Raw genomic sequence first — 23725 nt, forward strand, 5'->3', positions numbered from 1 at the left:
GGTTCTGATTTGCTTGGTGGGCCACAGTGCTGGCGGGGGCCAAGTGTGCACAGCTCAGAGCTGAGCGCACGTCCCCAGGTGACTTTCTTGCTGCTCCCCACGGTGACACAAGGACAGGAAACACGGAGGCAGTGAGAGAAGAGGCGGCAGTGTGGGGGACCTGAGGATCAAGGACTGCCAGCGCCGTGGGGGTGTTTGGGTTTCTTATGAACACCACCATGGACCATCTGTGCAAGCCAGGGACACAAGGCCCAAGGACAGCAGGGAGGTGGCCATCCGACAGGCGGGGAGGAGCCGGGGATCGGACCGCAGCATCCTAGCTGGGCTGTACAGCCAGGGGGTGGGGCTGCCATGTCTCCAATGTGGGCCCTGGGTCTCTGTGAGAGAGGAGGGGCACAGAACCGGCCACTCGCTGTCACCGCTTCTGTGTTCTCACAAGGCCGCACCTGTAGGAAACCACACCCACACTGTTCTTGGATTTACTTGAGGAACAAGTAAATCTGGCAAGTGGTTGAGACTGCAGGAAGCTCCTTCGATTTCTTATTTCCCCAGGAAAGCAAACTCCAGGCTTGGAAACAGCTAGAAACTGAGGCTGGGGAGAGTGAGTGCTGGTGCCCTGTCATGGCCTGAGACCATCGTTAATAATTACATATCGCATATTTCAGGATATACTAGAGGGCAGGGTGGTGTTTTTTTTTTGTACCAGGAATCAAAACTCACGACCTCACGCTTGCCAGGCAAGTGCTGTGCCACTGAGCTACAACCCCGGCCAGAGGACAGGGTGTTGTATGTTCCTACCACAAAGAAATACATGATTAAGGCGATGGGTGTCAATTACCCTGATCCCATCATTACACGTAGTATCCGGGAAATCTGTACAATAGGCCTCAATTTTAAAGAAAGAAAAAGAAGTTGGAATGGAAGCAAGTGGTGTGAGTTCTTGAGGGGCGGTCCTCGAAGACAGCTGAAATAGAGGAGCTTGGGACGTCCTTCATCTGAAGGTGGGCAGCAGCCACAGCGCCTGGACACAGGAAACTCACTGGCCACGGAGAGGAGCCACGGATGGGCGGGGTGGACCTGAAGAACCCAGCAACCTCCAGGGATGTCATCACACAGGCAGCAGCTTCCAGAACTGTGTTGCTAACACACACATGCATACATGCAAATACACACACACACACACACACACACACACACACACACACAGCAATGAGCACTTAAACTGCATGGAGTCTGAACAAAGAAGTGCTGTAAATGTAAAATGCATACCAGAGTCCAAAGACTCAGCATACCAGAGTTCAAAAAGGAATGTAAGCTATGTAAAATATTGCATTGATAATTATACAGAGTAATTCCACACTGAAATTCTTTGACTATATTGGGGTAAATAAAATATGAGCACTTTACCTCTTTTTGCACTTCTAAAAATATGGCTAGTAGAAAATCTGTGATTGCTTCTGTGGCTGTTTTATTTCTAGCTTTTTGCTTTCCATCGCATGTCAAAGCTGACCCCACCATGGTATTCCTCCAAGGGAAGGAGGACACTTGAGAGACTTCCCCCGGGGAAACAGGTAAGTGAGTACAAGGCCCCTGTGGTCACAGCACACCCGCTGGTCTCCTCACATTGCTAACTAAAGTTTATCCAAACCTGGAAATGCAGCTCTTCTTGAAGCAGCCCTGAAAGGAGGCCAGTGTCACTTTGCTGGGGACTCCTGGGCCCTGCGACCTCCTGCGGACCCTGATGCTGTTACAGGGGTCCTGGCTCCTGAACTGCTGTCTCTGTGAATGTCACTGGCGCTTTGCAGAGCACCCTGAAAGCGTGCCCACATTCTGAATTAAGACAGCGCTGGCTGAGGGCCTGGAAGGTATTCTGATTCTAGAGCAGGCGAAAGAACATTTCCAAATCAGTAAGAAAAGATACAGAACCCAACTTGACAATAAACACAGGGGCAGTTTCTCACCTCAGGGGAAGATGGGAGAGGAGCCTTGTGAGGACCTGGAACAGGCACAATGCAGGGGCCACCCCCTGAAAACAGAAGCTGGGCCTTGGGAGGAGATGGCAGGGGGTTCAGATCCAGGGAAGACACAATGGCTCCCATCACCGGCACTGGACAGTCGGCTAACTGCTGTCCCCTACTCACAAACAGGGCTGCTTGGCCCCCTGTGCAGCACCTGCAGGGCTGGCTGAGCCTGACCAGTGACCCCACCCTTCCCGCTTGGGTCTGCCTTCAGCTGCCTCAGGCCTGTGTTGGGCATCTGTGCAGTTCCTGGCCAGGGCCAGCTGTAGGGAGGATGGGCAGCAAGGTCACCAGCGCCCCCAGGTGGCGCACTGTGGGACACAGGCACCTCCCGCAGGTCACCTGCGGTCTCTGGCACAGACGGATACCCACTTCACACCCACCTTTCCGCCCGTTGGGCCCTGACCTTTAGCAAATCCTTTTCCACCTCATTCCTCGTGCTCTGCCCTCACCCCAAGCACGGACGCACTGTCATCAGGAAAAGAAGAAAGCTTCGCAAAGGATGAGAAATAACACGACTCCTGAAATTGGAAAGACCCAACCTTAAAATGTGTTTGATCTTCCTGAAACATGTAGCTCGGTATTTATGAAGTCCCTTACACGGCCCTGAGGGATTTCATTGGCAAGTGCGTTCCTCTGTCTTGCACGCTTAGCACCATCTTAGTGAGCCTTGATTGTGCCCGAGGGACTTTGCGGGGGGGTGATGGGTGCAGTCGTGGGCTTTGGAGAAAGGTGGAGGCCCTGGCATGAGGTTACCTTGGTCTAGCCAGTAGGCACTGAGGGCCTCTTGGGCTCAAGGTGGGGAAAGAAAACCCAAGGGACCTTGATAAGCCCTGAGGGGATTGTCCCAGAGCCCACGGGCCCATCCTTGGGGAAGTGCGTGACTCCATCACCTCCCCCTGCACCCGCCCACCACCGTGGATTCCACACCCGCAGGATGTGAGGGACGGCAGTGTCAGGGCCACACTGAGCTGCGGTGCAGCTTCCTTCCTTCTGCAGAGAATGGGACGCTTCAGAATCCCATGCCTCTTCCCTTGGCCCAACCCTGAAGCTGCACAGCCACGATCCTGGTCCTCGACGCTGAACACCTGTCCAGTGGCCCCTCAGGCAGGTAACCGGGGCTCACTCAGGACGACGCAGCACCAGCGCAGTGCAGGTCAAGGCGACAGCAGCCACAACCACCAGGTCTGTTTATTGTCCTGAACGAGCTCTTCTATATTAATAAATGTCCTGTGTATGTATGTTAGCAGAACAGTTCAGAGGCTTTGCTACTCCAGCACCGCGACCCAGACTGAAATCACCACCTCTAGAAGAGAGGGGTCGGAGTCACGCGTTCCTGCTGATGGTTTCACTGAGGCCAGCAGCAAAGGATGGAGACCGATGAGCTCAATGCGGAAGCGTGAAGTTCAACCTCTACATGGTAATTTGGAGCCACCTACACGACGCAGAGTGGTGTGCACTTTGCTGGCATTGTGTTAACGAGGGCAAAGAGCATGCGTGAGTTACATACGTACTGTGTGGCCCATGGGGGCCTGGACATGTGTCCTATATGTTTTCATCCGGCCCCAGGACAACACAGATGGGCCTGGGCTCCCTGGCGCCCCTGAGGATGGCGGGATGAGACCTTTCAGCTTTGAACCATGTGCAGTTGTTATCTACTGAAAAATAAATTAAAAATTAAAAGCCAAATTCCCTCCAAAAAATCCCCAGCAATGAACCAGTAAAGCGCATACATTGAGTATATCACAGTCCAAGGTGTGTTGGAGCAACCCACGTGGTACTAGTGGCTTCTACCATTCAAAAATAAAAAAGAATTTTTTTCTCAGTACTGAGGATTGAACCCAGGGCCTTCACACTGAGCTATATCTCCTGCCTTTTTTCTTACTGCTATTTTGAGACAGGGTCTTGCAAAATCACCAAGTTGCCCACGCTGGGCTCAAACTTCTCATCCTCCTGCCTCGGCCTACCAGAATGCTGGAATTACAGGCATGTGTCATTATGCCCAGCTCTAAAGAAATAAAAAGAATCTTAAGAGTTTCTCTCAAGCTCAGTTCCCAGTCTCAGATGCACACTTCGGAAGCAGAGCAGCCAGTGCTGAGCGGCTCCTTCAGCGAGGGCCCTCGGCTGCCTCGGGCGTGCCGGTCATCAGGGCTGCGGCTCTCGGGGTTGCTGAGCTGGTCCCCCTGCTCTGGGCTGAACTCAGTGTCGAAGAGTGAGGTGATGAGGCTGTTCCCCGCGTCTAGAGCCAGGTCGTGGGCTGTTTGGCCTCGAGCAGTCACCTTCTGGAGCCTCACACTGCACCTGTGAAGAAAATGGGCACGGAGAAGGCCCCAAAGGGCTCACACAGGATCTGAGCGCCTGACTCCTCCCTGCGGAGGCCGGTCCGCACCTACCGGTTTCGTCTCCCCCGGCTGGCCCTGGGAGGCCACCGCCACTGTGGACCCGCGTGATTTCAGGCCCAGTGTGGTCCCCACAGCACCAACATCCTACAGTGAAGTGTGCTGAATGTGGGGACACTCTCAGGGTGCTCTGAAAAGCCCCAGTGACCCAGATATTCACAGGGGCAGCAGGTCAGGAGCCTCTGGGTCTGCAGGAGGTCGCAGGGCCCAGGAGATCCCAGCAGAGCGGAGCCACCCTTCTTTCCAGCCAGGCCAAGCAGGGCTGCTTCGGGAAGAGCTGCATTTCCAGGCTTGGATAAACCTTAGTTAGCAACGTGAGGAGAAAAGCAGGTCTGTTGTGATCACAGGGGCCTTGGTTTTGCTCCCTGACCTATTTCCCGGGGGAAAGTCTCTCCAGTGTCCCCCTTCCCTTGGAGGAATGCCATGGTGGTATTTGATATGCGATGGAAAGCAGAAAGCTAGAGATAGTCATTTTTTAATGTGAGAAAACCACAGAAGTAAGCCGGGAGTGGTGGCGCACGCCTGTAATCCCAGCACTTGGGAGGTTGAGGCAGTAAGACTGTTACAAGTTCGAGGCCAGCCTGAGCTACAAAGTGAGCTCAAGGCCAGCCTGAACTGCATAGTGAGACCCTGTCTCAAAAAGACCAAACACAAACAAACAAACAACAAACCCACAGAAGTGTGGCTTGTAACTGACTTAGTAAATGCTGCTAAATACAGTTTTAGTAAATTTGCTGCAAGAGTCTGGGAAATGTACTGGATACAGAGCGTCCTCGAGCTCACACCTCTGGGCGCTGTCTGCACAGGGACTCTGCAGGGGCAGCTCCCCCGGCTGTGTGGAGAGAACAGTGTGCTTTTGGTGAGTCTGGCTGACATGATTGGAAGATTAACCCAGCAGGACAGCCTGTGAGGTCAGGGCCAGTGTGTCTGGCTGTTTCTCCAGCTTTCCTGGTAAGGTCTGACCTGGTCGGGGAGAATTTGATGGCTGAAATGGAGGCTGTGTCCGTACGTGAATCCCAGAAAGGCTGCTCAGTCTGAGGTGGCAGGAGACAGGGAAGGTAGGAGTCACGACTGGAAATAGCAATGAGGGAGGCAATGGAAAGCTGTGCTCTCCCAGCCCGCCATCTACTTTTGATACCCCCGACCCCCAACATGGGCAGCCTAAGTTTACTACAGTGGAGAAAGAGTATGGCGGTCTCCTCCTTGAAGAGGATGAAGTGAGCCCTTCCATTTCCCAGCATGCCCTGGTCCTAGCCCAGGAGCAGCGCCCTCTCCTATAGAGCTCTGGGTTGACAGACTCCCCTGGGGCACAGGCTCCCACTCACCAACCCTTCCCCCTCAAACATGGCGGACAACAAAGCCTCCCAGATGTCCCAGAAATCTCCGCGGCACCAAAGAGAAGAACAAGCTAAAGGAACAGGAGACACTTTTTAAAAACACAAAAACCTAATTGGCTTCCTCAGAATGATTTAACACAATGTCACAAAAACAGGAAACAATCGGCACTCCAGGTAATTCCTGGAAGGGGGAATGGGACTGCTGAAATGAAAACTGCTCAGTGGGAGAGATGAGCAATAAAGTTAAGAGAATCTCCAGAGAGAGAGAGAGAGAGAGAGAGAGAGAGAGAGAGAGAGAGAGAGAGAGAGAGAAAATACAGGCAAAAAGAAAACAAAGAAGACACCAGGAATCAATCTAAAAGGCCCACCCTCCAACTAATAGCTCCAGAAGGAGAAAACAGAAAGAGTGGAGGGGAGAAAAAACACCAAAGAGATAACAGAAGAAAAGCATCCCGGGCTGAAGACAGACATGACTTTTTAGACTGAAAGGACCAACTGGGTGAAGGCAAAACATCACATCTACAAATACACTTGGGAAATTTAACACCAAACGGAAATACTTCCAGAAAGAACAACAAACAGATCACAAAAGGAGCAAGAATTTGCAACACAATTTTCATGGCCGATCCTGGATGCTAGAAATCCATATAGTAAGGCTTTCCAAGAATCAAGGAAAAATTATTTTTAATACAGAAGTTAATGTCAAATTATTCATCAAGAGTAAAGGCTGGGGCCAGAGATGTGGCTCTGTGTAGGGCCTCACGGGCATGCAGTTCTGGGTCCAATTCTCAGTGCTATGAACAAAAACCTCAGAAAGTTTATATTCTCTTTCTGGATCCAATTCAGAGCTTCACACATGCCAGGCAAGCACTCTGCCACCCATAGCTCTCCTCATCTTTTTTGAAAAAGCAACTTCAGGACACACTCTTGCCTGACAGGAGTCAAAACCAAAAAAGAGACAGACACCAATGAAAAGAAATCCCATGATAACAACTGTGTAGTTGGCATGAAAAGCTGCCAGGCCAAATCTGTGTAGAATGTGTACTTCAAAACGAGTGTTTCTAAAAAGAATGGCATTTAAAGAGAAAGAAAACAGATGGGATGGTGGATGTGCCGAAGGCGTGTTCTTTTCCAAACTGTGGTTGACAGGAAGGACTCAGAAACTCCAGAAAAATCAAAGACTTTAAAAACTGCACAAATAGTCTGCCATGGTGGCACAGATCTGTAATCCTATCGCTCTGGAGGCTGAGGCAGGAGAATCACCACAGGAGGCCAGCCCGGGCTATATAGTGAGTTCAAGGCTAGTCTGAACTGTATATTCCAAAAAAACAAAACAAAAAAGTCTGCACAAGTTGTTCATGGTTTGAGAAAGAAAATAAAATGCGACATGATTTTGAATGATCTGTGGCGTGTAAGAAGAATCTGACATTTCTGCTAAGAAAATTCTGCTTTGGCCTAAGGATCATGAGTGATCTCATACCAAGAAAACAAAATCCCAGCAGAGCACTTGGTTTTGCAATGGGCAGTATTTATGGAGCTATTTACAGTGCGATTGTCTCTGTTGCTTTTGAACGGTTGCAATCAGCCTATGGGCAAAGGACAGAAATTTATTATGTTAACACGAGTGGAGACGACTGGATCAGCCTCGCAGAAGTTAACTGTGTGCTAGTGGAAGTTTCGAGGTGGGGCTGGGCTCAGTGGCACACACCAGGCATGGTTATCCCCGCACTCGGGAGGCTGAGGCAGGAGGACTGTTGTGAGTTCACAGCCAGCCTGCACCACATAGTGAGACCTTGTCTCAACCAAACTAAACCATACCGAAACAAACCAAAAGTTGTGAGGTGGGATTAGGAAGGAAGAGGTAAAGGTAGGCAAAGGTAGAGGTAAAGTGCTACTATCCTTTCGCATACAAGGCAGCCAAGAGTTTCCACTGAAAGGCGATGGTCAAAACACAGAAATTGTCATGTGATCAAAACAGCAAGGCAAGGTAGGAAGGACCAGGGGAGACCGGCAAGCCCAAGCAAGGACTCCTGAGTGAGCTAACTCTGGAGTCGGGCTTAGGCGTGTTGGTAGTGACGGAAATGCACCGGTTATCACTGGCTCCCCAGGAAGTGTCAATGTTTACATGCAGCTGTCTCAGGAGACAAAAAGGTAGGGCGGCAGAGGATGGCGCCTTCCTCCCACTGGATCCAATTTTTGTTTTATCATGTGCACACTTTACTTTGATAAAATTCAAGTTATTTGATAGGTATGAATTGTTTTCAGGACACACATATTTTTAAAAACCTTTCTGTCAGATGAATCATAAATAACCTCGCTCTGGACCAAAATGAAAGATGCTGCGGCAACGCAGCTAGGCAAGTTGGTTCCAATACTTCCGGCCCTGGCACAGCCGGGCGGGCATCAGTGCTTTCTGACCTCGCCCTCCTGCCGCCCTTTATTTTCTCTGCAGCAGTTAGCACTCTCTGAATTACACTCTCAGCATTACAAACAAAAACCTCAGAACGCTTATTCTCTCTCTCTCTCCAGCGAGCTAACAAAATGTATTACCATTTATAAAAGTAGAGAAGTGACTATTCTTAGGCCATTTAAAAATTTTTGTTTTACCCAGCTAGGAAAACAGAGCTATGAGCTGGGGGTATAGCTCAGCGGCACAAGCGCCTATTTGGCAAGTGCAAGGCCCTGAGTTCGACTCCCGGTACCAAAAAGATTAACCAAACAATGTAAGTACAAACCGTTCTTTGCCGGGCATGCAGCCTGGGGTACAAAGTGAGCTCAGGGTCAGCCTGAACTGTGTATCGAGACCCTGTCTCAAAAAGACAGAAACAAAAAAACCAAAAAACACAGCTGCGAAGCCTGGTATGAAGGAAGACATTGAGCAGGACGGCTCCGGGGTTCAGACAGACAGTGGAGGTGGCAGGAGTCCACCACAGCAGAGCCCCACGAGCCCGAGCTCCGCCCCAGGGCACCCAGCTGGCCCTTCCACATTTCACTTACGGCCCCTGCTGGTCCTTGTCGGCTCCTCTCCGAGTGAGAACCCGAATGGCTTCCTGGTGCTTATTCAAGGCAGCCACGGCTACAGCAGATGGGCCCTCGCTGTCACTGCAGTTGGGGTCTGCATCCTGCAGCACATGGGGAAGGAGGAGCTTGGCACAAAACTCTGACTACAGCGGTCTCCCGATACCACCCTATGAGGCACAAGTCCTGTTAAAGAAGTGACAGAGCCAGGCTCTGTGACACTGCATGCCTGTCATGCTAGCACTCTGGGAGGCTGAGGCAGGAGGATGGCAAGTTTTAGCTCAGTCCAGGCAACTTAGCGACTGAGTGAGACCCTGTCTCTAAATAACAAAAAAGGTTGGGGAAGTGGGTCAGTGCAAAGATCTTCTGCTCAATCCCTACTATTGGGGACAAAAAAAAGGAAAACAAAAGGAAGGAAAGGAAAAGGGTGGGGAGGGAAAAAAGAAAGAGAACAGAGGGAACTAGATTGACTTTAGGTTAAAGGAGAGGAGAACCAGGAGCCTCAAGACCCAACCTTACTATGAGGGACCCAACTGCCAAGGCCAAGGCAAGGGAACCCTGCTCTCCGTATCAGAGGGGAGCCACCCTGATCACCTGGGTTTTTTAGGAAATCAAGCACAAGGTCACATGGGGTCATGGACTGGGGCCCTCTCTGTCCAACCTTGTGCCTATACTTGGGCTCATGTGCTTGTCCAAGTATTTTCTTTAATATATATACATATATATATATATTTTTTTTTTTTTTTTTTGAGGCAGGGTCTCACTATGCAGTTCAGACTGGCCTTGAGCTCACTTTGTAGCCCAGGCTGGCCTTGAACTTGCAAAGATCCTCCTGCCTCAGCCTTCTGAGTGCTGGGATTACAGACGTGTGCCACCACGCCTGGCTTATTTTCTTTACTATAAAAAACAGCAAAAATAACAATTAGCGCAAAGCTTTGGATGAGCCATCTCAGGGTGGTCCATAGTGGCCGAGTCCACCTGGGGCCTGTGCTTCCCTGCACCACGCTGGACTTGCCTCGCCGCTCACCTCGGCCAGCAGCTGTTGAAGCACAGAGGCTTCTGCGTGCCCTGCTGTGCCCATGTCCTCCAGCAGGCGTCTGCTTCTGGGCTGCAGGGGCACAAGTGACGACCATCACTCCCAGGGCCCTGCACCATGGAGCCCCAGGCCGACACTGAAGGCCGACGATGCTTCCTCTCCAAGCTCAGTGCAGCGCTAAGCACACTGGGATGTGTGTGTGTGAATGCACGCATGTGCTGTGTATGAGTGTGAGTGTGTGTGTGTGTGTGCGCACATAGTCTTCAAGGGCCAGCAGCACAAACATCCATACTTCAGGTCAACCTTCATCTCCAAAACCCTGCCTTGGGCACAGAGCTGCGCTGACCCTGTCCTATGACCAAGGAGAAGGAGGCTGTGAGAAAAAGGTTCCATCAGGCACATTTCCAGGAAAAGACCTGGGTGAACCCTAAAGTGGGCAGCACGGTTCATGGTGCCCACGGCCTGCCTGTGTGCAACCATCGGGAGTGCTCCCTAAGAAGTGAGGGACGACAGTGCCAGCTTCTTGCCTAGAGACAAGAGCTCTCACTTATCACCAGAAGTCTTTCTCTTTTTTTTGCCTTTTTGAGACAGGGTCTCACTATGCAGTTCAGGCTGGCCTTCAGCTCACTTTGTAGCCCAGGCTGGTCTCGAACTCGCAACAATCCTCCTGCCTCAGCCTTCCAAGTGCTGGGATTATAGGCGCGTGCCCCCACGCCCAGCTCACTAGAAGTCTGAAAAATTTGCCTTTCCTATTTTTAAGAGGCTATGAATTCATTTTTATATATAGTTTTTCTGTGGGATTTCAAACGCTGGAAGACTGAAGGAAGCAGTCCACAAAGGCGGATGCATTGCTTGCTGTAGGATTCTGCTCCTGGGTCCCCAAGAAGACTGTGCAGTCACAGGCCCAGCGCTGCCCAGGTGTTGAATGAAGAGAAAACCCACTTCTCCTGCTCCCTGCAGGGTCCGCTCCGCAGGCCCCCATTCTCCACTTCCACTCTCGGAGCACAAGCTCCGTTTCTGATCTTTAAGCCCCAGGAAGTGAAGGGGGGCTCTTTACACCAAATCCTGCCCCTTATGGGAAATGTGTGGCACGTCAGTGTCACGAGGCTGAGACACCTGTCTTTGTTTCTTGTTTTCTTTTCAACACCTGAAACCATGCCGGAGTATGTGTGCTCAAAAGCAATCGCTGAACTATTGACTGAGCCCCAGCTCCTCATGCAAATGGGGAAGTAAAGGAACCGGAGGGGACTCAGGTCCCATCAGAGGAAGTGGGAGGAGTCTTGAAGCTGTAAACTGTTAAATTCAGGCAACTTTAAATTTCTCTTACTCATGACAATATTTCGAAGTGGGACAAAGTGAACAAGCACATGGAATCATATACACCATGGAATTTAGAACAATTCTGAAGTCTTCCTCCCAAAGGGATTGGCGTTGATTCCCCGCCGGACACAGGTGTGCTATCATTGGGGGTTAATTGTGAGTAGCTGAGGTCAGCGATGCTATCTGTCTCCTTTGCTCCCGTGTGAGAAGAGAGGCAGCTCTCTCACTCTACGGAAGCCCTGAAAGCACAGGGTTTGCCCAGCAAAGGCTTCTTCTGGGGCCCAAGGAGGGAGAAGCGCTGAGCCCAGACTTCAAAATCACCAGGTGACGTGAGCATGTCACACCACGGACACCTGGCCACCAGAGTTAGGACCCTGGGCACTGGCAACACAGGGGACTCAGATGTTTTCTTGGCCACCAGCCAAACACCTCCAGGAAAGCCTGTCCCGCAGAGGGACTGTCCACCCACAGGGGACTCCAGACCACACACCCGTGGCAGGCGCCGGTGCCAAGCTAAGCAGCCCTGCACCTGTCAAATGACCAGGCAACCAAAGGCCCAACCACATGCATGACAGAAAGAGGTAGGCACACAGGGCCGACCCCAGGACAAAGGTGAATAAGGAAGCTGATGGACAGTAACTCTAATTCGCGATCCGGAGATTTTTTTTTTCTTTTTTGTTGTTCTTTTTGAGACAGGGTTTCGCTGTGCAGTTCAAGCCAGCCGTGAGCTCACTTTGTAGCCCAGGCTGGTGTCGAACTCGCAACGATCCTCCTGCCTCAGCCTCCCGAGTGCTGGGATTACAGGCGTGTGCCACTATGCCTGGCCGCGATCAGGAGATATTTTAAAGGATTTTGCTTCTGTGAAGTAAAAATATGCCCTTATAAAAAACAGACAGTGAAAAAGAATCCCGTTTAGAAAATGTCGAAGTAGACACCAAATGACAGGCCGGAGGCACAAGCCACCAGGGTGCGGAGCAGCGTACCATTGGCGCCTCTTTCTTCCTGTCAAAGTTTCTGCCCTTGACGCTCTTCATCACCTTGGGCTGGTCAGTGGCGTCTGAGGGACTCTGGCTGTGGTCACTCACTGAAACGACAGAGACAGGAGCCACAGTGGTCCCTCCCCATTGCCCCACATAAGGAAGTACTGCCCCACCCCTGGAAGGTCGGAGGGACAAGTGGCCTTTACGGAGCTCGTACTGGACTCAGTTGGTAGAGGGACTCCAGAGCCACTCCTGTCCAGGAGCCAGTGTGTGAGGGGAAGGAGGAACACAGACGAGGCTGCAGCTTTCAGGCTATGAAGGGCACACGGCCCTCACCCCGTCATGGCTGTCCCTAGCCCCATGAAGGGTTAAAAATTTCCACCTCTGCCTTTAGAGAAGCCGGACAAAGGAAATGGCTGGGAGGTGACAGTGAGATTTGCAACAGGCCTGGAAAGTTGTATGTGTCTCTGCTATCCTTGGGCGTCTGTCTCTGGCCCGTGGAGGGAAGATCCTGGGAGGGTAGGACTCACCCAGGCTGGACCTGCTGCCCCAGAGGCCATCGCCACCCTCGGTGACACTGCTGAGAAAGCGGTCACTGACGTCCATCGCTTTGCTGAGGTGTAGGTTCTGGCCAGGGGAAATCCAAGACAGGCTGAAGAGGGCTGTCTCCCGGGAAGAGGAGCCCTCCAGCCAACCCGGCCCTCGCGGTCGGGGCCTCCGCCTGGCCACCTTCGCACCTCCTCCTTCCTCCCTGAGCCCTGTGGCCTTCTGGCTCCCCCTCAGCTCATCGACCACCCGCCTCCTCCTTGGCACTGTGATAGCCGTGCCCCTCTCTGCTACAGGAGCCCAACAGGCCTCTGCTGGCTGCCATCAGCAGTGCCCGAGGAGCTGCTGTCCCCTCCTGGGGTCCCATCAGTGTCCTGGACTCAGGCTGGCATGCAGGGGAGCTCTACGGCCTCAGTGACATTCCTGGTTCTGTCACCCACTAGCTTAGTGACCTAGGAAGACGCAGGTTATTTAACTTCTCCGCGCCTCAGTTTCCTCACCTATGAAGTGGCCTCGCCTACTGACACATTTCTAATGCTGTACTTAGACGCTGTTCCTCCTATCGATGACACAGAAGCGCTTCCACTACTCACTAGCTCAGTCCATTCTCACAGATGAGTAACCTCGGAGGCTCTGCTTACCTTGCTGGAGACTTGAATATAATTCAGCCTGATGCTAACTTCACAGCCATCTTCATGGACAGTGGCAGAGATAAGCTTGTAAAAGAATTTTGAAGAGAATTCACAATTGTGGGTATTTGGACTCACTGCCTTGCACAATGGCCCAGAGATGTTAAGTTCTAGTTTTAATCAAATTTCTTTCCTTAAATTGGTTGTAACACAGACTTTCTTTCCTTTTTTTTTAATGGCACTGGGAATTGAACCTAGGGCATACATCTCCAGCCCTTTTGATTTTTTCATCAAATATTTTAACACAACAGAAGATAAGATAAGGATTAAATCCCTGGTAGGATGAACACCAAACAATCCAGGCCAGCCTGAACTACATCCTGAGACCTGTCTCAAAAAAGATAAACAGAAAACAAAGATGGAGCCCAGCCATCCTGGCTACTTGGGAGGCTGGAGTAGGAGGATCTCAGGTTTGAGGCCAGCCTGTGCAACCCAGTGAGACCCTATTTCCAGTAAAACAAAAATTTTAGAAGAGGGCTGGAGGTGTAGCTCAGTGGTAGAGTACTTGCCTAGCATGCACAGGGTCCTGGGTTCAATCCCCAATATTGCACATGCACACCACTCACACACACATAGCGCTGGGTGTGGGGGCACACATCTGTAATCCCAGCACTCAGGAGGCTGAGGCAGAAAGGTTGTAAGTCTAAGATAAGGCTGGGCTACACAGTGAGACCCATCTCAAAAATAAACAAGTCAATAAATAATAGAAAAATGGCAGACCCAAACCTAGCCATATCTATATTTGATTAGAACTGGGTGAAATACTTCAGTCAAAGGATAGAGATTCTCAGACTGTATAAGAAAACAAGATACAAATGTATGCATTCTTCCAGAGACCTGCTTTAATCAAACCATGTGACTGGATATTATCACCTGGGAAAAGGTAACCTAGTGGTTGAGGGGGGCAGGCCTTGGCACTAAAGGACAGGTGTCACAGCTGAGCGGCTTCTTCTGGAAGGGGTGGAGTGGGTTTAGATTCAAACAGAGGGCAGAACATGTTTTCGAGAAGGGTCAAATCATAAACAGTTGAAGTCCTGTGGGCCATAAATTCTCTATCGCGAAACTTAATATTGTGTTGTAGCTCCAAGCAGCCACAGGTAACATATAAGTGGATGAGTGTGGGGGCTGGGGATTTAGCTCAGCGGCAAAAGCGCCTGCCTGGCAAGCGCAACGTCGTGAGTTCGGTTCCCGGTACCGGAGAAAAACCAAAAAAAAAAAAAAGATGTTTTAAGTGGATGAGTGTAACTCTGATCCAATAACATTTTATTTGTAAAACTGAGGAGCTGGCCAGGTTTGTCCCAGAGAGCAGCGCTCACAGCCTCCAAATGAGGCCAGAGAATTTATAAACTGCCAGAACTGTTTCCCAAAGGAAACTGAGCAATACTTGAAAATGAGGCAGTTTGGAGGTTGGCTTATTTGGTGGCAGAGGCGTGGACAGCCTGATTTGAAAAGGGTCCTTCAGGTCCCTTAGCCTAGGACAAAGAGAGGCATTCTTCTCTTGGGACAAAGAGAGGCAAGGTCCACGTGTTGCGCCCAGTGCTAAAGGTAGGGCCTGGGGCTGGGGATCTGATGGATCTACCTCAAATCTGAAACCCAGCAGGGCAAATGTGGCCAGGTCACCAAACTGCTCTGCACGTCAGTGATCCTGGGTGTCACACAGGCTTGTTCTGTACACATGCACTGCAGTGTGAAAGACTATGCAGAATGCTGTGCCATTAAACAGCCTCTACTGATTTATGTTTAATGGGCTCAGGCGGCCTCAGCTGGGAAGACTGACATGGACAGAGGTGGAGGGAAGCTTGGGGCAGGAACCATCTGAAGTCTAGCACTCAACTGCCTGGCCTCTGAGCTGGGGTGACTTAAGGACTGGGTGCAGCTCGGGCCATACGCTGGCCACCTGTCGCATGTGGCATGTCCTTCTCACAGCAGGGAGCCCAGGCTCCGAGGAGTGTTGGGGGAGGGGGTACTAAGCAAGAAGAGCCACATGGCCTTGTGTGATCAAACCTGGAAGCCCCAGGGCGTCTCTTCCACCATGTTCCGTTAGTTGAATGGTCACAAACATACTCAGATTCATGGGGACGCGTGCTTGAGGGCAGACTGTCAGAGAATCTGTGGCTATTTTTAATAAAAGCAGCCACCAAGGTAATACTCCTGCTTCGCAGGGCTGAGGACAAATGGACACAATGCTGCTACAGGTACACCGCCAGATGGAGACCCTTATGCTCAGATACTAGTGCTGCTGGCTATTAATAGCATGTTATTTAAATGCATGGTATGGCTGCACTAAATGTTCTGTGGTTTTTTTAGCTCCAGCGATTGGAATTTCTGCCACATTAGGTGGCACTGAAAGCATGGGACGTTCAGGATCTTCCGGGCCCCCGAAGCAGATCCTGAGACAGTCCTCACGTGTCTGTGATTATCAGGGCAGACAGTGAGAAAGCACCGAGGGCGAAGCAGGAAGGGCAAGAGGCCAAGCAAGCCCTGGAGGAAGCAGACCCCGAGCACCCTGGAGTACAGGGCCTCAAACCCACCTTCCCCATCCTGGGCTCCGAGATCAGCGCCCGGAACTCAGGGTTGTTCTGGGCGTAAGACCGGAGGTGAGCGGAGATGTGATCCAACTGTTTCCTCCAGTAGCCTAAAAAAGAAGAGAACCCGGACATATGGATGATTCTTCTGAGTCTGAGCAAAAGATGCGTTACTGTGGGACACACACTCTCGGGGAGGCTACTTTCCTTTGCCAAACCTCGCGATGCTTTTTCTTACTGAATCTCAACTGTGCACTGCAATTTGCTCCATCCTCCCCTTGCCAGCTGCTTATTATACAGGATGAGTCAAAGAATATTGGAGGACCGCAAAAGAACATACTCTGGTCGCCATGCACGGAACCCTTCTTTTTCTATTATTTTCTCTCACATGTAACTTACACAATTTTTAAATATACACTTTGGAGCTGGGCATGGTAGTGCACGCCTGTAATCACAGCACTTGGGAGGCTGAGGCAGGAGGATCACCATGAGTTCAAGGCCAGCCTGGGCTACATAGCAAGATCTGGCTTTATTTATTTATTTATTTATTTAATTTTTTTGGGGGGGGTAGTTTTTTTCCAGTACTAGAAATCAAACTCACGACCTTGTGCTTGCTAGGCAGGAGCTGTGCCACTGAGCTAAATCCCCAGCCTAATTCTGCTTTAAAAAAATAAAATTAAATTAAAAATATCCTGATTAACAGACAGAACATCTTCATCACTCCAAACAATTCCTTATGTTCTTTTCTGGTCAGCACTGTAAAGGCCTCACAAGGGACATGCATGGCCTCACAAAGAACATGAAAAATTACTGATTACTCCCCCTCTTGTCCTTTCCACCTGCGTCGTTCCACATTCTAGCCACTCCCTGAAGCTCCCTGAAATGTATCGTTCCTTTCTTGTAAGTTTCCTAAAGTTTCTATAGTTTCCCGGAAGACTGCTTCACAAAGACTTCGCTTGCCAAGCAGGATGTGGTTTTTTGGTTTAAAAGCTGCTCTCACCCCTGGTTTGCTGCTGATCTGATCCTACCCTGCGTGGAGGCTCTCAGTCAGTCCCTGGCCAGCTAATAAAGGCTCATTCTTAAATCTCAATTGGCGATCCGTGCGTTTCGGTGTTTATCGGTTGGCACCTTGGTCCGGTTCTGAGTCCAGAACAAGCACGGGGCTTGAAACATACCCGCCTTAGTCACCGTTAAAGTGTGGGAGGCGCCACACGAGGCCGGATGCTGGCTTCTCGCGCTGGTGGACACTGCCGCTGGGCCCATCTTGCTGCACACAGCGATGACACAGGTCAAGAGCCGCCGAGGGAAGGGCCGTCAGCAGGCCGCACAGCACTCACCAGGCTCTGTAATCCCTCCTGGGCTTTGCACAGTGCCAGCTTCTCAGAGCCGAAGCGGAAGCTTCATCCTCCCTCAGGCCTAACCCAGAATGGTCATGTGTCTCCTTTACTACTTCCAATGGCCAAAGCAGGCACGAGGCCAGTCCAGATTCCAAAGGAGGGGTTCCAACCATTCCTGTTAAGCCCAGGAGGAATGTGATCTACTGCAGCACTGATGGAATTACAGGTGTATATCACTGTGCTCACCAGGGATAATGAGATGCTACTTTCTACCCAGAGGAGGAGCTCACAATGAAAAAGTCAGATCATAACAAGTGTTGGCAAAGATGTGGGGGAGTCAGAGCCTTCATGCACTGTTGGTTAGGATGGAGAACCGTGCTGTCACCGGGAAACAGCCCAGAAGTTCCTCAAAAAGTCAAATGCAAGGTTACCACGCAACCTGGCAACTGCACATCTGTGTGTAACCCCAAGAGAGATGGACACAACCGCAGAAAAGCAGATGTTCACAGCTGCATGATTCCTAAGAGTCAAGATGTGAAAACAAGTCAGATGCCCACCAGCTCATGGGAAGAGAGCTGGGATGGCATGAATTCTTGTGATGGAGTGTTTGGTGGCCCAGAAAAGGAAATGAAGCATTGAGCCCGCCCAGCAAGAATGAACCAGAACATTGCACTGGATGGGGGAAGCCAGCCACGGAGGGCCACCTAGTCTCCGCTCACATCTGTGGGCAATGTTCAGAAGAGGCACAGCCTCCAGCCCTAAAGATGGAGTGGGATAGTGGTTCCAGGCCCTTGGGAGGTGGGATGTGGGCAGTGACCCCTTAAAGAGCACAGGGTGACTTCTGGGGGGATGCAGGTGTTCTGCAGCTGGCGGTGCGGCCACAGGACACTGTGGCGGGAATTCAGGTCACTGAACTGTATACCTTCCAGGGGTTGACACAGTGGTTTGCACAGTACATGAATTCAACCTCGACTGAAAGAAGAGGGCCGGGTGGTGACAGCCACAGCGTAGACTCAGCACATGTGTACTGCAGGGACAGGGTGGAAGGGCTCCAAGTGCGCCACTGATCGATGACAGACATAGGGCTACGAGTTAAAGCCTCAGAGGGCCGAGGGGTCAAGGAAGAGCCCGATGACTCACACAAACTTGAGGAGAGAAAAGGGGACTTGCTTCTCCAAATGCACTCAGACACCACTCACTGAGGGGAGGCACACGCGTCCTCCGCCGGGAACCCCTGACCACACTCACCTCTGCCCGGGCTGATGGCCGTGAGTAGAGGCCCACGGCCACGCCCCTCCAGCTCCGGCCGGTTTGCGGCCAGCTGCCTGCTAGACGGGTAGAAGAGGCCCACAGTCTGGGTGCCCGCGTGCTTCTTCACCCCGGTGTCAGCGCTGGGCAGAGGGACAGTTAGGGGCTGCCACGCAGATCGGGCCTAGAGCAAGCAGAAAATGATTTTCTAAAATCAGGATATAGCTGGGCGTGGTGGCGCACGCCTGTAATCCCAGCAGTAGGGAGGCTGAGGCAGGAAGATGGTTGCAAGTTCAAGACCAGCCTGTGCTACAAAGTGAGCTCAAGGCCAGCCTGAACTGCATAGCGAGACCCTGTCTCAAAAAGACCAAAATAAATAAATTAATTAATTAATTAAAATTAGGATACCATTTAGTTAACCAGTCACCTCCATTTTACTCATTGAAAGCGATTCTAATCAGAAAGAAAAGCAGCTCCTAAACTTTGCTCTTTGAAGAACAGCTCCACCTTATCTCCCTTGATTCTATTTCTCCTGGCTATCTTTGGCCTGACACATGAAGCTAGCCCCATCTCTTGGCCCATTTATCGTCTCAAATTCAGCAAAATAATGAGTGTTTCCTGTCCTGCCCAGAGCCTAGGAGATATCTATCCTCTCAGTTCCATAATCCAATGAACAGACTTCCCTCTGAGGCTACCCAACACCCTATACTCAACTCCGGGAGCCAACATTCTGTCTGCTATACTCCCCTGCATCGGGACCTGGGGTCTGAGAGGATCGCCATGTAAGGTTGTGTAGGCTGTGCGCTACGCTTCCTCTCAAGAGGCGCCGTTCACATGCTGAACAGAGTATACTTGCGTATTAGGACAATTTTTCTGGGAGAGGGAAGAAAATGTCCAACAGACTTCATATATTACTATCAATTTCCAATAGATGGCAGCCCAGTGTCTGGAGAGAAGCCCAGCGTTGCTTGATTGACACAAAGGTGTTGTACGGGTGGTGGCAGTCCCAGGAGTTTGCTAATCTGGGTCACAAAGGCCATCACCTAAAACTGTGTGCAAGGTGCCGAGTGGCTGAGTGTCCCCCCCCGCCCTGCCATCGCTGCCAGCCTTCAGATTCTTTTAATAAAGAGACAGACAGAAACCTGGAAAATCTTGGGGATGAGAAAAAGTTATACAGGCTGGCAGGAAACTGGATGTTAGAGCTCAAGTGCTTGTGGCAGTGACCATGCAACGTTTTCCCCAAGCTCTGCCCGGGTGAAATGCCCTGCATTATAAAAGAGCAGAGGAACGGTCACAGAACACTGTGGAACAACTCAAGGCGGGCCCATTCTACCCCGGGACTTTGGGATCCACTTTATGACACTATTTCCATTCTGTCTTTTGCCGGCAGATGCTACCAGACTTCAATCTACATCCGCCAAATGCATACTTACTTAGATCTTTGATTTTTGAAGAATCATTTATATGTTTAAAGCCTAAATTGAGTTTAATCACATACACACCTAGTTGAAAGTCCACTGGAAGGACTAAAGATTTTGGCTCTCCTGCCCTGGGCTGAGTCACGGTGCTGCACACACGTTCAGAGCGACATCCTCCCCTGGCACCATTTCTGACCACAGTGAGGGCCTCACCTGAGATGCAGGGCGCAGCTCCCCCACGAGGACAGCCGGGCTGCCCTCCAGGCTCCATCTTGCCATGGAATTCACACAAACACCACAGGTAGTGCAGAACCGGGCGGACGGGTGATTGCTGGCCCCACATTTAGGGCAGACAGAGTGGCTGGCAGACAGGCCAAGCTAGAGGATAGAGGAGATTTTTACATTAGAGCTATAATTTGCCCATAAAAAGTCTACTCATACCATACAATCTGTAGCCATCAAAATAACATATGCCCAAGCCCTCTGACCCAGCAGTGCCACCTTCCAGAATTCATCCCACACGTGGACAAGTACTCAACAAAACATATTCTGGGGCATCTCTTGCAGCACTGGAGCTTTAGAGACAATAACTGAAAATAACCTACGTGTCCCGCAATAGGGGATGGGTGGCCTTAAGGTATCATGGTGTGTACACGAGGTGTGGGATATTAGGAAGCTGTAGGAAAGGATGGAGAGGCCACTAACAAAGACAAGTTGCTGCATGGCAAGGATTGGATCCTTGTTTATGGTCAACACCAGCTCATTCAGAAATGCACCAGTAGCTCTAGTGCACACGAACACACTTGGAAGCTGAGGGGTAGCCACGCCTTCCGGGGGGGCGGAACCGTGGGGCTAGATGAGAAGGGGGGTGACTCTCCTTCTAAACCTTTGTAAGAGACTCAGACATAGATACACATAAATAACTGGCTGTGTTTGTTTAAAAGGTGGCAAACATGATTCATGAAGAAACGCCAGTGGTCAATAAATAAGCACAAAAATTTAACCTCAAAGAAATGCACGTGGAATTGGCAGTGAGAGACAGTGCGTAATGTAAGAGTCTGTCATGTCTGTCCCCAAGCATTTTAGTGGCCACAGAAGAGCCTGGCCTCCTGCAGGCTGGTGGCGCTGCTACGCTACCCACCAGGGTTCCACACCAGTCGCAGAAGGTCGCCTCCCCGAGGTTGCAGCGGCGGCCACATCTGCAGCAGGAAGTGGTCTCTCCTTTCTGGGTCAGCAGAGGGGGTGCTTTCTCTCCACCGTGCATGGGCTGGTGAACAAAACGGCACTGATAGGCGGGCTCAATCCCATATCCTCCAGCACCCACCCAACCCCACAAATGAATAAACGGTGCCAGCCCCCAAACAATCAAGCCCTGGTATACAGAGTCCTTTTTTGCCCAAGAATAAATCTATGGTGCTCTTCACCGTTTCATGAATTAATTCACACGCTCCTTCATGGAGATCACAGGAAGTCACGAAACAGTGTCTTTACAGAGGGTGATCCGAGACGGGCGTGCTCACTGGGGTCGGCCCTAACTCAGTATGACTGGGGTCCTCACAGAGAAGGGAAATCAGAGCACATGGCAGGATACACTCGGAGGGAAGGCGATGTGGAGTCCCACATGTGACAGCAAAGGTAGGGACGGAAGTGATGCGCCTAGAAGCTACAGGAAGCATGAAGCCACCAGATGCGAGGACAGTGCCCTGGGACAGCTCCCTCAGAGCAGGGAGCCCTGCAACACCTCCATTTCAGCCTCTGGGACTGCGGGACAGCAAGGTCCTGCCGTCTGTAGCCACTTAGTTGGTGGCAGCTTGTTTTAGGAGTCCTGAGAAACAAATCTCCTGTTTGATGCTAACCAGGTTCACCACACTAATCCTCACACGGTGTGCAGTTTCCTGAGGAATCTTTCAGATAGGAACAAACTCACAGTCAAGAGTACACATGAGGCCCCCTCAAAGCAGGGCTATTTCTTCTAAGCCAGCCAGTAAAGGTGACTTCTTGACACTTAGGATGGGGCAAGAGTTACAGTACCTGGAAGTAATTTTCAATCTCCTGAGAAACATTTTATAAACACGAAATAAATCACTGGAACTGAACCCATTCCCAGTATATACAGTGCCTATTCTGTTCTTTCATTTCAACCAAGTGGGCTGGCAGGAAACCTAAGGAACAGGTGACTGTGCTGCTCTTAACTTCAAAGAGCAGGAGCGGAGGGACACACAGCGTCTGGACGCAACGCATATGTGGTCCACATCCCTCAGGCCACCCCAGACCGCCAGGCAGAGTTCTTAACTCTGCTGAAGGTGGGTCTGCACTGATGGAAGTACAAAGCCCGCTGCGCACACAGAATGCTGCCCTCTTGTGGTCACCGTGAGAAGTTTCTTTTCCCTTTGGCCCTCCCCACACCGAAGGTCATATTTCTCCACTGACACTGAATATCAATAGCCACGAAATCACATGTGGCACACCCAGCCCACCTACCTCTTGGGGTGAAGGCAGGTCCCCCTCGCAGGTGACGCAGTAGCTCAGGTGAGCAGGGTTCCCCGTGCCACAGGAGCGGCAGATCACCTTTGCCTTACAGCAGAGAATGAGAAAGACAGCTGAGCCAATTGGTGCAGAGGTGCCCTTCCCCACATGTTTTCGGCCACGGTCAGCTCTGGCCCCGCCATGACACCTGCACCCTGCGCAGTGGGTTGATTTTGAGATTACTGCAGCATGAATAGTGCTGGGAAAATGAGCACGGCTTGGAATGAAGTAAAATCCCAGAAAAACTTAAAACAGCGCTCTTTTGGTCTTGAGAGAGTGCTCTGAGAGTTCTGCACAGATCATGTGGAGGTGCCCACCCCAGTCAGTGGTAACGAGGAGCTCCAGGCCCGCAAGAGCGTATCTGGGTATGCGCCACAATCTGGCCGCGGACTGGGGTTTCTGTGAAATGCACATTTAGGTTGGTTCTGCAGTTTCTCACATAGAAATGGAAGAAGCAGAAAGACATCAGAAAGGGACTGGTAAGGGTAACTTTCTGGGTCAGGAGCCTGGTGTTAAGCTGTAACAGAGAGGGGTGAGGAGCGAGATTAAAATAGCCCAGTCTAACTGGAGGTCAGCTACGAGGAGTTCTCTAACACTCATTGTCACCGCGCTATTCTGTACTCGAAGGACACCATCTGTTCAATTTTTTGTGCTAACAATGCCCACATTTTCTACTCCAGGACCGTGGTCCCTAGGTGTCCCGAAGCTATCAGAGCGTCCTGCAGCCAGTACAGGTAACGAAAAGCAAGCCCGGCACTGGGGCTTCAACTCCAGCCCCATTAGGTAGTTCCTGGACGTCCCGGGGTTTCCAGGTCTGGCTAACCCTGTTTCCTAGGAGATGCCACAGCCTTCCTAGGACTCTGCAGCTGCTCAGGAAAGCAGTTCTGAACACAGACGAACCCTAAAGGACGGAGGCCCACTCACTGCTCGACAATGTGGTGGAGAACCACAGCCTGGCTCCCCCGGGCCCTGCCTGGGTCTCTGACTCTTCAGTTGCTTAAATTGGACACAGCATAAGCTGCGAGTGCCGGGCTCTTCTGTGAGATTCAGGGGGCAGCTGCCTGGCGATGTTGCCTGGGACAGGATCTGGTCAAACTCAATGAGAAACGAGCCAGCTTTCCTGCCCCGTGTTAAAAGAAAGCTGATCAAACAAAAAGAATCTCATTGTCGCCGCAGGAAGTCCCTCCTCTCGGGAGAGGAGGTGAAGCTACCAAAGCTGCCTGCTTGTCAAGTCCAACACTGTCCCTCAAGGCCGCACCCCTCGGTACCAACCTCGCACATCAGAGTTCTGCCCAGGGCAAACTCTGCCTGGCCCCAGCCCTGCCTCG

At 51.1% G+C, this 23725-nt stretch overlaps 1 protein-coding gene across 3 annotated transcripts in view; it reads right to left on the reverse strand.

The window, feature by feature from the left end:
- Nucleotides 1-2540: 2540 nt before the first annotated feature.
- Nucleotides 2541-23725, reverse strand: part of Dzank1 (double zinc ribbon and ankyrin repeat domains 1) — a 51954-nt gene continuing 30769 nt past the window's right edge. The window contains exons 10-20 of one of the 3 annotated variants that reach the window (XM_013512229.1): nucleotides 22353-22445; nucleotides 21013-21138; nucleotides 20085-20249; nucleotides 18454-18637; nucleotides 15875-15978; nucleotides 13296-13370; nucleotides 12639-12735; nucleotides 12112-12212; nucleotides 9800-9880; nucleotides 8752-8876; nucleotides 2541-3676 (exon numbers count right to left, since the gene is read on the reverse strand). In XM_013512229.1, the coding sequence (XP_013367683.1) occupies nucleotides 3670-3676; nucleotides 8752-8876; nucleotides 9800-9880; nucleotides 12112-12212; nucleotides 12639-12735; nucleotides 13296-13370; nucleotides 15875-15978; nucleotides 18454-18637; nucleotides 20085-20249; nucleotides 21013-21138; nucleotides 22353-22445 (1158 nt within the window). In that variant the 3' untranslated portion in view covers nucleotides 2541-3669. Of the gene's footprint in view, nucleotides 3677-3969; nucleotides 4320-8751; nucleotides 8877-9799; nucleotides 9881-12111; nucleotides 12213-12638; nucleotides 12736-13295; nucleotides 13371-15874; nucleotides 15979-18453; nucleotides 18638-20084; nucleotides 20250-21012; nucleotides 21139-22352; nucleotides 22446-23725 lie in introns of those variants that run through there. The other 2 variants (XM_013512227.1, XM_013512228.1) reach the window with 2 other exon arrangements.

The sequence above is a fragment of the Chinchilla lanigera genome, unplaced genomic scaffold (assembly GCF_000276665.1).
Source record: "Chinchilla lanigera isolate Chin_1 unplaced genomic scaffold, ChiLan1.0 scaffold00014, whole genome shotgun sequence".
NCBI lineage: Eukaryota > Metazoa > Chordata > Mammalia > Rodentia > Chinchillidae > Chinchilla > Chinchilla lanigera.